Source organism: Siphateles boraxobius, unplaced genomic scaffold (assembly GCF_051911475.1).
Source record: "Siphateles boraxobius isolate OS27281-9 unplaced genomic scaffold, OSU_SipBor_1 29, whole genome shotgun sequence".
NCBI classification, from domain to species: Eukaryota; Metazoa; Chordata; class Actinopteri; order Cypriniformes; family Leuciscidae; genus Siphateles; species Siphateles boraxobius.
In genome coordinates, this window is record NW_027508908.1 from 16,918,568 (window position 1) to 16,934,472 (window position 15,905).

The 15,905-nt window shown below is 41.5% G+C and overlaps 1 protein-coding gene across 1 annotated transcript in view; it reads right to left on the reverse strand.

The window, feature by feature from the left end:
* Positions 1-15,905, reverse strand: part of dhrsx (dehydrogenase/reductase (SDR family) X-linked) — a 68,444-nt gene that overhangs the window by 14,488 nt on the left and 38,051 nt on the right. The window contains exons 4-6 of the mRNA XM_077246830.1: positions 13,011-13,112; positions 11,229-11,436; positions 7,678-7,885 (exon numbers count right to left, since the gene is read on the reverse strand). Of these exons, the coding sequence (XP_077102945.1) occupies positions 7,678-7,885; positions 11,229-11,436; positions 13,011-13,112 (518 nt within the window). The remainder of the gene's footprint in view (positions 1-7,677; positions 7,886-11,228; positions 11,437-13,010; positions 13,113-15,905) is intronic.

The window sequence follows — 15,905 nt, forward strand, 5'->3', positions numbered from 1 at the left end:
GCGAAGCTTTTGCGTTGAGAGCGTCTGGAAGCTGTGAGTGACATCCGAAAATAAACCATGGCTAACAATCAGATTCAGCCATACATTTTTGATCCAGAATCAGATCCCGAGGCTGAGATTGAAGACGACCAGCAGCAGCAGCAACGACTACAGCAGGACGTCTCTATGTGGTGTGTAGGCCTACTGGAACGGTATAACTTATAACTTATAACTTAAACAATATAAGGGCTCGTTCATACAGAACGCGTTTTTGCTCACAAAAACGTGAGATGGGCAGTGAAATGGGTGAAAAACATAAGGTCTCGAGCGTTTTTTTAAAAATAGAAATGATTTGAACTTGAGCGCAGTGTTTTTAGAACACCATGTCATGCGAGTTTTACAACATTTGTGTGTTGTAAACAGACAGACTGGTTTATGAGGACATGATTTATTTTTACAATAAACAAACTGACACCTACAGTGGCCAGCTAAACAAATGTATTTAAACACACATCATACATCGCATGCTCCATAGATACATTAACTGTATGTGATCATGTTGTTTACTTTCTGTGCTTACACGCCGATAGTTAACAACTCACAGACATTTGAAGCAGTTTTACTCACCGCCTGCGGTTCCAACGCACGACCGTGAACCTTTATCGTTGGGACTGCTCCATCTTTGAGTATTAGGCGATCTGCAAATCCGGCGTTGAACTGGGCCTTGTTTATAAAACTATTACTGTCGAAATGAAGGGAACAAACAAAAACACTTGCACAACTCCGTTGCTGCTCTGGAAAAACAAAATCCATCCACAGGTCCCTTAACGCTGGGTTCTTTGGAAATTTGTGCAATGTTGTCTTGCCCTGGCAACCAAAAACACACTTTTTTGGTGCCATTATTTTAATTGCAGCGCAGCCGAGCCCAGCACTCTGATGGGCATAGGCGTACTCTCGCACGCACTAGGCTACAGATGCGCGCGCGCCCTTCCGGGAGAAGTGCCCTTAAGACCCGTATAAGGAAATTCCGGCAACTCTGACGTCACACAGGCCCGTATTCGAAAAAAACTTTCCGAAACTTGTGACAAACCGGAAGGAGTATTTTTGGAACAGAATTACTCCATCAAACTTACAACTTCATTTTTGAAACTTTGTCCATGTTTAGCATGGGAATCCAACTCTTTAACAGTGTGAAAAACTCACTATGCATGAAACAGCATTTCAACCCCCCTTTAACTTTGGGGGTCTGCGAGCGAATTGGAGCGAGTAGCCTCGCTTTATAGTGTTTATGACCCAACTCAACACACTGGGGGTGGCTTGCCAGGCCGGCACCCGCGTGGCTAGGGATTGACACACTGATTGGGACGGGTCACCTACTATGGGGGGACCTGATACCCTTACATTGTCATTTGTGCACATGGACAGTGTTGGACTGACTGAACAAGCTTTTGCCTGGGTTTCCCCCAGACTTTCCGTCTTTGTTACAACAGGGAAGGGGCCACTTAGTGGAGGGTGACCGTGAACCTGTGTGTTGTGATTGTGAAACTTTGCGCACATAATGAGTGTTGGACTGACTGCACAGGCTTTTTCCTGGGCAAGTCATTGTAACAACGGCGAGAGGGCCGCCTAGTGAAGGGGGATCGTGAACCTGTGTGTTGTGATTGTGAAACATACTCTTTTTGTGCTTTACGTGGATCGCCGTGACAACAGCGTTTGTTTTTTAGAGGCGCGCGCAGTGCAGCGGGCCTGTTGACAATAATAAATAATAAAATCTCCAGCCGCCTGAGTAAGACAGGGAGCTGTGAGAAGTGTCATGGGATTTTGAGCAGTGACTATCTAGATCCAAACTCGGGTCTCTGTAGCGAGAATCTCAGAATCCACCACTAAGCCACAGGGGGGATTGACAGAGAAGAGCTCTTATAGCTTTCGCAGTGAGAGATAACAGTTTCAGAGTGGTTGATTCCAGGCATAAAAACTGCGCTGTTGTGTCTGAATCACGGAGAAGGTTCTGCATGATGAACAGAATGTAAGGGAGCGGTAGCTCTCTTGTGTTGTAAAGAGAGATAGCTGCGTGCACATCTGACCGCGCGCTTCTTCCGTAGCTGCACAATGAGGGAAGGAAGCGGGCACGCAAAGGAAAAAAACATTTCAGTTCGAAAACGCTCTTCCGTGTGATGTGCAAAACAGAGGGTGGGGTAGCTCTTGTGTTGTAAAGAGAGCTAGCCGCGCAAACATCCACCCACGCGCTTCTTCCGTCGAGGCTCGACGAGGGCAGAAAGCGTGGGAGCGGGAGAGGCGGTTTGCCGTCCAAAAGGAGAGCTAGCCGCGAGCGCATGGTGTATTTTTAAGGCGGAGTAGCGCTCTTTAGTTGTAAAGAGAGCTAGCCACATGAACATCTAACCCAGCGCTTCTTACGTTGAGGCTCGACGAGGGAAGAAAACGTGGGAGCGTGAGAGGCGGTTTACCGTCCGAAAGGAGAGCTGCTTGCGAGCACATGATGTACTTTTAGGGCGGGGTAGCTCTCTTGTGTTGTAAAGCCTTCTTCCGTCGAGGCTTCCGCGAGAGGCGGGTTGCCGTCCACAAGGAAAGCTAACCGCGAGCGCATGATGCAATTATGTGAGCGAGGCATTTGAAACAACGCCTCGTACACTTATAACACAGAATAATACAATAGAAAGGATATAGCGTCGTCGTCGGATAGCCACAGGTGAGACGGCGTCAGGAGAAAACGGCTGAGATGAGGCTCGTTCAGGCTGAACGGCGAAAGGCTTAGTAAAACAGTCAGAGACATGAAGTTGTTGCTGAAGGAGTAAAATCTGCTATAATGGCGAATTCAGGGTAATATTATAGGCTATGGCCACGCCCGCGCCATTGGTTGTGCAGTTGCCGCAGCACAGCCTATGAGCGAGCCAGACGCTCAATGTGCAAGCTGTGCAGCTGCAAATGCGTTTTACATACAAGCTTCAGTAAATCGAGGAAAAGGAGTTTCCCAACTGCGTATATCTACGCAATACGAAGTGACCTTTCGAAAGGGAACTATAATTGTATCTCAATAATACTAAACTAATACTTTATTATAGTTATTTATTATAGTCCCAACTCTATTATAGAGACATTCTCATCAGTGGGGAAACTCCTTTTCCTCGATTTACTGAAGCCTTTATGTAAAGCGCATTTGCAGCTGCACAGCTAGAACATGAGCGTCTGGCTCATGTTCGGCGGACCCAGCGAGACAGGACTAACTCCGACGCTGAAATGCTTCGGATCCTAACACAGGCCGTCGCGGACCTCGAGTGGAACTAACCGTGCTAGCTGGCGCCGACCAGCAAAGCCGGCGAAACAGGCCTCTCAGCCCCGCCCTGCGGCTGATGCACAACGCTAGCCGAGCACTTCCCGCCAAAGTCGTCCTAGCACGCAAAGGAAGGAGAGGGCGCGTGTCCCGCCTTACCCGGACCACCCTCAAAGAAGCCAGTAAAACTCCCCACAGCCCCCTGTTCAGTTCAGGCGGCTGGGGTTTCTATTATTGTAAACAGGCCCGCAGCAGTGAGCGCGTCTTTGCAAACAAACACCGTTTTCACGGCGACCCAAATAAAGCACACGAGCACAACACATGGGTTCACGGTCGCCCTTCACTAGGCGGCCCCTCCCCTATTGTAACACTAACTTCCTCACACGCAAATGCTTGTGCAGTCAGTCCAACATTCAATGTTTGCACAAATCACAATATAAGGGTATCAGGTCCCCCTATGTTAGGCGGCCCATCCTAATCAGTGTGTCAAGCCCTAGCCACACGGGTTATAGCCTGGCAAGCTATCCCCGAGGTGTCGAGTTGGGTCATAAACACTATAAAGCGAGGCTACTCGCTCCAATTCGCTCGCAGACCAAGCACAACACATGGGTTCACGGTCCCCCTTCCCTAGGCGGCCCCACCCCTGTTGTAACACTGACTTTCCCTCACGCAAATGATTGTACAGTCAGTCCAACACTCAATGTGTGGAAAAATCACAATATAAGGGTAACAGGTCCCCCTATGGTAGGCGGCCCGTCCCAATCAGTTGGTCAAGCCCTAGCCACACGGGTTATAGCCTGGCAAGCTAGACCTGGGTTATAAACACTATAAAGTGAGGTTACTCGCTCCAATTCGCTCGCAGACCCCCGAAATTTCAGGCGGTTCTCGAGACTTCGGTGAGAAGCAATGTGGGTCACGTGCTTCGTACCGAAGTACAGAATCTATTAGCAAAAGGGGCGATAGAATTAGTCACCCCCGCGTTAAAACATATGGGTTTTTACAGATGCTATTTTCTGATTCCAAAAAAAGACGGCGGTCTCAGACCCATTCTAGATTTGAGACATTTGAACAAAAAACTCTCATGAGACGCCCGTTCAAAATGTTAACATACATACATATCAAACATATCCTCGCACAAGTGCGCCCGGGGGATTGGTTTGTCACAATGGATCTGAAAGATGCTTACTTTCACATTCAAATAAATCCTCGTCACAGGCCATTCTTGAGATTCGCCTTCGAGGGCCAGGCTTATCAATACACCGTTCTGCCGTTTGGTCTATCGTTGGCACCCCGTACTTTCACGAAGTGTGTGGATGCAGCGCTTTCTCCTCTGAGACATCAGGGAGTGTGGGTGTTAAATTATCTCGACGACTGGCTGGTGCTGGCACAGTCGGGAATCGAGCTATTAGCTCACAGGGATTTGATTCTCGGCCATCTAAAATGCCTGGGTTTCACAATCAATGTTTCAAAGAGCAAACTAACCCCCAGCCAGAGCGTGATCTTTCTGAGCACAGATTTAGACACGAGAGCTATGACAGCGCGACTCACACCAGACTCTCGGTGCGAGCGCTTGCAGGCACTTTCAGAGAAATTTCAGAAACTGCTTGGTCTCATGGCAGCAGCATCGCCAGTACTCCGCATGGGATTACTGCGCATGCGCCCGCTACAGCATTGGCTGAAACGGCGTGTCCCAACTCATGCATGGCAGTCAAGCAGCTACCGCGTTATAGTGAATCACGGTTGTTTAAGAACCCGGATTCCCTGGCGGGCTCAGAACTGGTACCACGAGGGGGTGACAATGGGAACAATTTCCAGGAGGAAAGTGGTTCTTACAGATGTGTCCAACCTGGGTTGGGGAGCGCTGAACGAGGGCATGACTGCATCCGGCCTCTGGTCGAGCACGGAGCAGAGCTTACATATCAACTGTCTGGAGATGAGAGCAGTTGGGTTGGCCCTGAAAGCATTTCTGTCGAACCTGTGAGGTCACCACGTCTTAGTCCGCACAGACAATACGTCAGTGGTGGCCTACATAAATCGCCAGGGGGGCATCAGGTCAGGAAACGTGCAAGCGATGGCGAGAGACCTCTTATGGGCACAAACTAACCTGAGCTCTCTGAGAGCAGCGCATATCCCGGGGGTCCAGAATGTGGGCGCGGATATGCTTTCACGGGGCAACACTCCCCTCGGCGAGTGGTCCCTGAACCCACAGACGGTCATTCTGATATGGAAGGTGTTTGGCGAGGCCAAAATCTGCTTTTTCGCCTCGAGAATCAACACCCACTGCAAATTGTTCTTCTCGAAGAATAGGGACGCACTGGCCCATGTCTGGTCCAACCGCCCCCTTTATGCCTTTCCCCCCCATCTCTATGATTCCACAAGTCATCAAACGGGTCAGAGAGAGCAGGTGCCCAGTCCTTCTGGTGGCCCCTCTCTGGAAAACCAGACCGTGGTTCCAGGAACTGGTTCAGTTTTCAGACACAATCCCATGGCCTGTCCCACTGAGGAAAGACCTCCTCACACAGGCGACAGGGACATTGTGGCATCCGAGACACGATTTATGGGCCCTCCATGTTTGGCTTTGAAAGGTCCGCCTTTCGAACCGCTCCAATCGGTTGATCTAAAACCCCTCTCGCTGAAGACCGCTCTCCTTATGGCATTGGCATCTATCAAGCGAGTGGGAGATCTGCAGGCGCTCTCTGTGAGCCCTGCATGTTTGGAGTTGGGTCCAGATGACTCCAGAGTCATCCTCAAGCCCAGACATGGTTACGTTCCTAAAGTGCTCTCAACACCGTTCCGAGCACAGGCGGTGACATTATCAGCCCTCCCTCCTTCTGCAGAGGATGGAGAGGTTAATCTTCTCTGCCCTGTCAGAGCACTGAGAATCTATCTGGTGCGTTCTGTGTCTTTTAGACAATCAGAACAGCTTTTTGTCTGCTTTGGTGGTAGATCCAAGGGGGATCCAGTCACTAAGCAAAGACTGTCTATATGGATAGTGGATGTTATTTCTATGGCTTATACCGCAGCGGGTCAAATTTGCCCTATAGGTATCAAGGCCCATACGACCAGAGGTATGGCCTCGTCATGGGCTTGGTCATCTGGCATTCCCATTAGTGATATTTGTGATGCGGCCGGCTGGTCCTCGCCTTCCACATTTATGAGTTTCTATAATATGGAAGTGCCTTCCCTGCAGGCGAAGGTGCTTTCGGTATGATTAAGACCCGTCGGTGGCCGGTCTTGTCATATATTACTGTGCACAATCTCATTCACATATATATATAAAACCCGCTGCTGGCCGGGTGTATTTCATGCATAAACCCGCTGTTGCCGGTTATATTGACATATATATATATAAAACCCGCTTTTGGCGGGTTTATATGACATATATAAAACCCGCTTTTGGCCAGTTATATGACATATATAAAACCCGCTTTGCCGGTTATATTCCATACATATATAAAACCCGCTTTGGCCGGTTATAATTTCATATATAAAACCACTTGACTGGTTATATGCTCATATACTAATAACCCGACAGTGTCTGGGTTCATTGGAGTAGTATGTTGCATGGCGTCCCCACTGCGTATAGCTACGCAATACGAAGTGACCGTTCGAAAGGGAACTACTCGGTTACTCACGTAACCTCAGTTCCCTGAGTTAGGGAACGAGTATTGCCTAGCCAGCGGCACTATAGTAACATGGCAAGTTGCCGCTTCAGTCGTTAAACCTGCTATAATGGCGAATTCGGGGACCATTATAGACTGAAGTCACGCCCCCTTGGCGCCCGCGCCATTGGATGTGCAGTTGCCGCAGCGCAACCTATGAGCGAGCCAGACGCTCATGTTCTAGCTGTGCAGCTGCAAATGCGCTTTACATAAAGGCTTCAGTAAATCGAGGAAAAGGAGTTTCCCCACTGCGTATAGCTAAGCAATACTCGTTTCCTAACTCAGGGAACTGAGGTTACGTAAGTAAATGAGTAGTTTTTAGTTTCTAGTGCGTTTTATTTTTTTCAGACAAAATAGCACAGATTTATAATATTGTTCAATTAATAGTTATGACACATAATGTGAAAATATTTGATGGCTTTTTTTTTCAATAGAATTTTTTAATTTAACCACTTGAAAGCTGTACATTCCATGTCCTATCTCTGCCCTGTCTATAGCAGTAGCACAAAAAGAAAAGAAAAAATTAACTCAAACACAAGTGAAAACTGAAGCCTCAAGAATTCTCTGCCAAGCACAGACAGGTGCCTGAATAAACCATCACGTGACTCAGACCTAGTTTGGCTGACTTCCCAAAGTTTGGCAAGTTATTTAAATAAAATAAGGCAGTCCAAATATGCACAGGCAATTATTATCCTCCAGTAAACTTGACTAATGAGATTTTATAGAGGGCAAAATGATTTGCCTTACCCTAAAGAACAGTTTAGCGAAAGGCTTCTTGGCTAGCTGGGCCGGGCCACACAGATTGTCATACAGGGCTGTGTCCACCATGCCTGGGTCCACTGCATTAACCGTTACAGGGTCTCCTTTGACCCACAACTGGTCCTGCAGGTGGTAGGAGAACAGCAGCAGGGCCAGTTTACTCTGGGCGTATGCACCGTGGGCACTATAACACATCCTGAAGAAGAGAGACAATAGGAGAAAAAAGAAAGAGGCCTTGAGCATAGTTATGCAGCTATTTTGGTGTCAACAGCCATTAATGTGTTGTTTACTGTAATTTGTGTTTGCAAACCCATGTTGACAATAATGTGCTTGTTGATGTGTTGTTGCTTCAAGTCAGATATTCAGAACAGCAGTGAATCTTAGTCAACATTAAACCAGTGTTATTTGGTATTACTTATATACTATTACAGTATTTATTAGTATCTTTAATTATTTTCATTTAATTTTAATTTTGAAATTAAAGTTTTAGTAATTGTTGTGTTATGTGCTTTTTTGTTTTTTTATATTTCGATATAGCTTTTTTTTCATCTAATATATATATTTTTTTATTTTATTTCAGCTCAATTTCAATGAAAACTTTTTTTTAAATAAATTTATTTTTAATTAACAAAAACGACTGGAAATTGGAATTTGGGCATCACAACATTATAATGTACCGAATGGACATTCAGTTTTTCCATTTCAAATATTAAGCTGGGAATTTTCTTAGAGCTCCTACTTGTACCAGGTAACCGCTGCAGATTCATTTAGGCATTGATAGTTTTTTATTTTTTTTATTTTTCTAAGGCATGTTTATAAAAGCTGAATCTATGTCCTGTCTGTGAAACCAGGCCAATATGTATTTAGCATTTAACTCATAAAATAATTTGTTCAACAGCATATCAGTTTTAGTAGTGGTATTGAAATTAGCATCAAGAATCGTGACATTTTACCAGCATTGGTGCCTAATTGCTATATTCACATTAACAAACCATAAATTGATTCAAAAATCTTGTCTTTCTATGCATGTTTCGAAGTCCTAGAATGCCCTAGAATGAAGAATCCATGTCTAATCATTCAGCTGCTTCATTTATCCGTTATTTATACCAGCAGATGTCTTTGTGCCCACCCCTTCCTCTCTCACCTTGAAGGACATATTTATTAGGAATCTTCTGTGCCAACCCACAGCAAGAGCCAACACACACTTAACATACAGTGTGACAAGAACTCACCATCAGTTGCAAGCGGGCACCTTGTTTGCTGTATTAGATTTGTTGTTTGTCAGTTTTTATTGTAACACTCATAACCGCCCCCTTTCTGCCTCCCAGGAGGCTTTGCAGAATTCAGTCAATCAATAAACAGTGCTCTGAATCACACTGCATGTTATAGCGACTGCGTCCTTGAATAGTTACAGTACATGACTGCAGTAACGGATGAGGACACTCAAGATTGAAAAGGAATAAAAGTAGTCCTGAGAAAATAGGTTAGAACAGTGGCAATATTTTGAGGAATAAGTAGGACAGTACGGAATGATCTGCACTACAGGAAGATCTGTGTTTAATATGAGACACATATTTTCGCCTTTTAAGAATGAAAGGGATGCACCAATATTAAAATTCCGGCTAATGCAGACAAGTCAATATTATTTCCACTGATAAATGGCCAAATACTCTATATTTGGTAATAAATTGTTAAAATTCTATATTTTATATTCTATAGTTTTTTTGTCTAAATAAACTAAAAGCAATTATTTAGGGATCACAACATTATAATGTACTGTATGAATGGACATTCAGTTTGAGGTCAGCTAAAAATAAAGAACATTTAACAGTTTAAGTGAGTGTGTCAGGGTTATGTTTTGTCATTGTTTTCATATTGTTCACTTTCTGTTTCGCTCATTTTCCATTGACCCAGTTTTCCTAGTGTTTCATTGATTCATCTCAATCACCTGTCCCTTGTTAATGAACTCATTAGCTCCTTTGTTTGCCCTCTGTACTTAAGTTCAGTTTCTGTCAGTTCTTTGTCCTGGATTGTTTTACGTCTTTGTTGGAGTGGTTGTTCTATTCCGTGTCTCCAAGTTTATCTCCTGCATGTTTCCTTGTTTTCATTTACTATTAAAATACTATTTTGTTTTGTTTACTTCGTCGTGCGCCTTCATTTCAGCCAGCCATCGTGAGAGAGTGGTGATGGCAAATATAATTTCAATCTAAATGAGCATTTAATAGCCAATATTTACTTAAAAAAAAAAACTGCAATAACCATTATGGCTATAAGGTGTTTTGTGGTGGATAATTGTTTATAAGCGTTCAAGTAATTACGAGATTTCAACTTGTAAAATGCGTTCACATCCTTATAGAGCTTGTCGATTAATTTAGGCGTTGATAGTGTTGCCACAGAAACGCATAATTCCCAGTCCGAGGACGTGAACAGCTCCAAGTAGAACATCATGTGTGGTCATCTTGAAACTACGGTAATTACAACATGGTGTGTATGCAGCATTAGTCTAAGTGGTGAAAAAAACCAACACACTTTTATCTAATCTTATTACTTTAATGTGCAGAATTATGAAATTATGGCTAAATTATTTTACCTATTTAAACCATATTGAAACCTAAAATGGTCATATGTTTTTACATTTTTGCATGCATTCTTTTCCAGAGTTTAAAAGTGTTGCATTTTAATAGCCTATTGTTTTCATATTTGCACACAATAAGCCTTTAGGCTTCTTTTTATTACCCCTCCATGCACAAAGTGAAACTCCACCTACGATTTCACTGATATATCATGCAATATACCTAATATAACTAATATATTAATTTTTTCTCACACAACTCTGTTTATGCCAGAGGTTCTCAACCAGGGGGCGGGGCCCACTAGTGTACCTCGTGACAACTTCAAATTAATTAAAACCTGACAAAACAAGCATTAAAATAAGCTAAGTAGACTAAAAATGTATTCACCCCCTCAAAAAAACTTTTCTTTTTTGTTTGAACAATACTGTTTTTTAAACGTGTCAAGTTTTTTTTTTAATTATTATTATTTAACAAGTACGTCATTATGCGGGTTAAGTCTCACAAACCAAATTTCATAATATAGTCCACAGCACAAACAACAGTTTGACAGGTCAAACAACCATTGAGTCCCAATGGTTCTCAGTTGGGAATGAGTTATGAAAAGTGAGATCTTAATTCAGTAACCGGTGGATTCAGTGAGTGTATTGTTTGAAAAAGAACAGACTGTTTTTTAATATGACTACAATGACTGTATGTTTTTGTTTGTGTGTGCAGTCAGAGTAGACAATTCAGACTAAATTTAGAATTCAGACAGCAAAAACAACATAAAATTGGATGACTTTTGCATATAGAACTAGATTCAGCAGCGGTGTCGAACAATATGGAATAAAATTTTATTTTAAATACAAGTAGGAAAATTAAATCTTTGTCTATTCAATTCATCAATTGCATCAATTCATCCCTTCCATTCACAAGAAGGCATGAGGTAAGAAAAGAATCTCACGTGTAATACTGTAAAGCTCTAACCTTCCCTGCAAGTCATCCAGAGTTAATCTTCCTCCATAATGGGTAGCTGAAGACATAATAACTATTCGGGAACATTTCCCAGGTTTGCCTGACTTCCTCAGGAGACCTAGCAACAGGTTGGCCAACAGGAAATGGCCCAAGTAGTTTAGCCCAAAGTGTAGCTCAAATCCATCCTCTGTTCTCCTCTCCGGAACAAGCATAACACCAGCTGCATACATAAAGGAACATCATTACTGATATATAATGAACAAACAGAATATGCAGGACACCAGGAAGAATCCTACTATGCTTGATCAAGTATTCACACCTTAAAAATGACTCATGAGTCATTTCTGAGTCACTGTTTTGAAAAGCAATGAAAATGCGCTCAGAGAACATTGTACTGCATGCAGCTCTCTGAATACCATGAATTAAGTATTGCTGGTTTATTGATTCACATCTTTTTGAACGGCTTTTAACACACACAGAGAAATGATATCAGAGATGTCTTCATATGAGACTGAACAAGCGAATAACCATTTCCTCGATTAAAGTTCTTATGTGCCTCGTTCTGCTTAATTCATGTTCTCGCTGAGAAGAAAATGAAAAGATGAGAAGATCATCATGCGTCACATTCACACATAAACATACCCTTCTACAAAAATGCACTTCTATATAAACGTCTTTATAAAGAGCGACCACAAGATAATTAAAGTTGGCAAAAACCAATATTAAATAGATGTAATCTGGTTTAAAACCCTGGCCGAGACTGAGCACCAGGGAATAAGCCTCTGCTCTTGAAAACATGTTTCAGCATTATTTTGCTCTTAACAGAATTACAGCTCAGTTCGCAGGAGAAAACAATAATCAGGATTATAAAAATGTCCTGAGCATATTAAATGAACATTAAACAGTACGTTTTTTAATTACACTCACACTGGAAAGCTGAACCTAAGGAATCCTAATTTTATCGATCCATGTTCTCTGAAGAGAAAATCAATGTCCCTCGACTCTTCCTCAAACACATGCAATGTCCTGTCCAGCCAGAGCACTAGTGGGGTAAAGCGTTGACCTTTCGGCATCATTAGACCCTCAACGGGGTGGCACAAATATGTTGACCCATCAGCTGGCATCAGATGGGAGGGGTGTACGCCATAGAGAACAAACAGGAAAAGGGGAGCGTGAATTATTAATTCTCTCTGTTAGGGAGAGGACAGTGTGCGAAGGTTCCTGTCATTTTGAGACATTCCCTCGGGCAGGCTTCTAAATAAAAGTCATTCAGTTAAAACAAACAACCCCTAAGGCCCTCAGGACACAGACCAGACATGTCTAACAGAGCGAGCTTAGGAGGATGCAAGAGATTTTAAGCCAGTTTATAGGAGACAACCTATAAATGATAAATAGGTAACACTTTAGTTTACAGTTAAGACTTTACAAGTTAATGCATTAGGTATCATGAACTTACAATGAACAGCAATTTAGCAACTTGTATTGTAATTTTATGTTTGCTCATTATACATTAATACATTAAGTTTAATACATACAATGTGAAATCTATCTATACAATATAAAAATGTATATTAACTTAATTTAATAAATGCTGTAAAATTTGGTTTATTGTTAATAAGAATTCTTTAAATCATTAAATAAATAAATATGAGAATATGAAATATACATATAAACATGTTAGACACTGCAAATATGACAATAACAACAAATTATACAGCACAATTGCTGTGGTCTAATGACACATTTTAAGGGGGAAAATTGCTGAATGCTAGAGGAATTCAGGAATCTACATACCATTATTGACAAGGACGTGTAGTGGCAAACCTGTGGCTTTATATCTCTGGACAAACTGCCGCACAGATGTCAAAGAGGCCAAATCCAGGTACATGAACTCCACTGAAAGCAAACAGATTACAAAATCAGTACTGAAGCAGCACCTATGAGAGCAAATGCAGAATATTAAAGGGATAGTTCACCCAAAAATTTTAATTACCCCATGATTTACTCACCATCAAGCCATCCTAGGTATATGACTTTCTTCTTTCAGACGAATAGAAGTTTAATTAAAAAATATCCTGGCTCTAATAAAGGCCTTTTGAAGTAAAACGATGTGTTTTTGTGAGAAAAATATCCATATTTAAAACTTTATCACACTAAAATAACAAGCTTCCGACAGACGGTTGTACGCATCGATTTATGGCGAAAGAGTAACCCTTCCTTTGACCTTACGTCATACATCACATCAGCTATTAGCCTACTCTTTTGGCATAAGTCGACTTACGTAGGCTGTCTGCCGGAAGCTAGTTATTTTAGTTGATAAAGTTATAAATATGGATATTTTTCTTACACAAACGCATCGCTTTGCTTCAGAAGGCCTTTATTAACCCCATGGACCCGAATGGATTACTTTTATCATGGATGGATGCACTTTTTTGGCTTCAAAAATCACCCTCCATTCACTGCCATTAAAAAGCTTGGAAAAGCCAGGACATTTTTTGATATAACTCTGATTGTATTCATCTGAAGTCACATGCACCTAGGAAGGCTGGAGGGTGAGTAAATCATGGGGTAATTTTCATTTTTGGATGAATCATTATCCCTTTAATGTAGGAATTCTGAAAAGCTGGAAGGTGAATATATTTCTGCAATTCAAAAAAATTCAACAATATAACCCTTCAAACTTAAAGGAATAGTTCACCCAAAAAAGGAAAAATTCTGCCATTATTTACTCACCTCATGTTGTTTCGAACCTGTATGACTTTCTTTCTTCTACAAAACACAAAAGAAGATATTTTAAAGAATGTTTGTAACTAAACAAATTTGGTTACTATTGGCCTCCATTGTGAAAAACAAAACAAACAAACAAAAAAGTAGAGACATTTACCAAAATATCTTCTTCTTTTTTTCACAGAAGAAAGAAAGACATACAGGTTTAGAACGCCATGATGGTGAGTAAATAATGACAGATTTTTTTGTTTCTTTTGGGTGAACTATCCCCTTTACAGACTTTCTTCAAAACGTAGGCTTTGTCAAGCCAACATATTGAATTTGTTTTGAAAAAAATAGCTTTTCTTATAAAAAAAAGAGGAATTTCCTTGTTTCTTTGTTTCCTTCCATGCAACGCAAAATCAACCAATGCAAAAACAGTAACTGAATTGGAATTTAAAAGGTATATTCAATTCAATTCTGTATCAAATCCAATAGTATGAGGCCTCTGAGAAAGGTCTTCATTTCATCAGCTGAACAAGTCATTTTCTGGATACAAATCGGTTCAAGGACTTACACATCACAGGAATGAAGTATTCAATATAACAACAGCATTAAATGCCACACTGAATGCAGTATATTTACATATGTAGTTTATAATAGTCAAACGCATTTGTCCTCCTCAAATAAAACAAGTAAACTCAGCTTGTCAGCTTGTTTTACAGGGGTTGGTTACAAATAGTTGGAGGCTAAATTCTCTGTTGATTCATCCAGTGTTCTCATGCATGCCGTAGTTCATTTAATAACATTTTTCTGTTGGTCTGCACATCAAAGCACGTTCAATTAGTCTAATTTCAAAGCATGCAAATTATTCCACTCACCAACACTCACGCAAGGTCAAAAAGGACATTTTTCCCATCATCCCAAATGACCTGGCAGTGTTTCAATGATCACTTCTTTAAAGATAAACATTTGAAACCAAACTAAATTTCTATACTTGCCCAAAAATCAGCTACAAGCTAAACAAAACAAAACAATGATATCTAACTGAACCAGGCAGTGCAACTACATTTAAATGTTATTGAATTAAAGACTATACATCTCTTAATCGATAAAGTCTTGACAATTCAGTTCACTACAAAGTACATCTTTGTCAGGGTTCTGTCACTTCTGTCTAGTTTATATCTTGGTTTGGTGACAGAGCTCTGACACTCCCGGTTTGTCATGTGTTTGTGTTTAGTCTGGTCTGTTATGAGCACATGGCTTGTCATGTATTTCCTTGTGCCATGTGCTCTCCTGTCAATTGTCTAGCCCCGCTCATCTTGTTAATTTACATTTAGATTACATTTATTCATTTAGCTGACGCTTTTATCCAAAGCGACTTACAATTGTTATCTCATTATTGATTAATTTGCCCCACCTGCCTTCTTTGTTTGCTTCCCTATTTAGTCTCCATGTGTTTGCAGTCCTGTGCTGGTTTGTTGTCTGTTCCTAGTGTTTCCTGTTCCTGACAGATGTGTCTCCCCCCCATGGGAAGTTTTTGTTTGTAGTTTTGTTTTCTTTTTATTATTAATTAAAGATCCTTCTATTTCCTGTATTTGAATCATTGCTTCACTATTTTACCATTCAGTGACAATCTTAACTTAAAATCAAGTTTTAAATTAAATGTATATCTTTTATGTTACTAATCTCGAAACGTGTCAATTAACTATCATTCTGTCATGTTTCTTTGATGTAACACTAATTAACTTGCTTTAAATTTGACATCCATTTTGAATGAACAGGCTCATATGGAAGACCTAATCTAAATAATTTGATGTGTCTTCATATCTCTGTTTAACAGGGTCACAATCCCAATTGTGGAAACAGAAGCTAGAGTTTTGCCAACTCATCATTCCTGTTCACGTTCTCCATCAACTTTAATTAGGTGTATCATTCATTCAGTCTGACGGAACTAACTTTTGAGCTAATAATGGCTCCCAA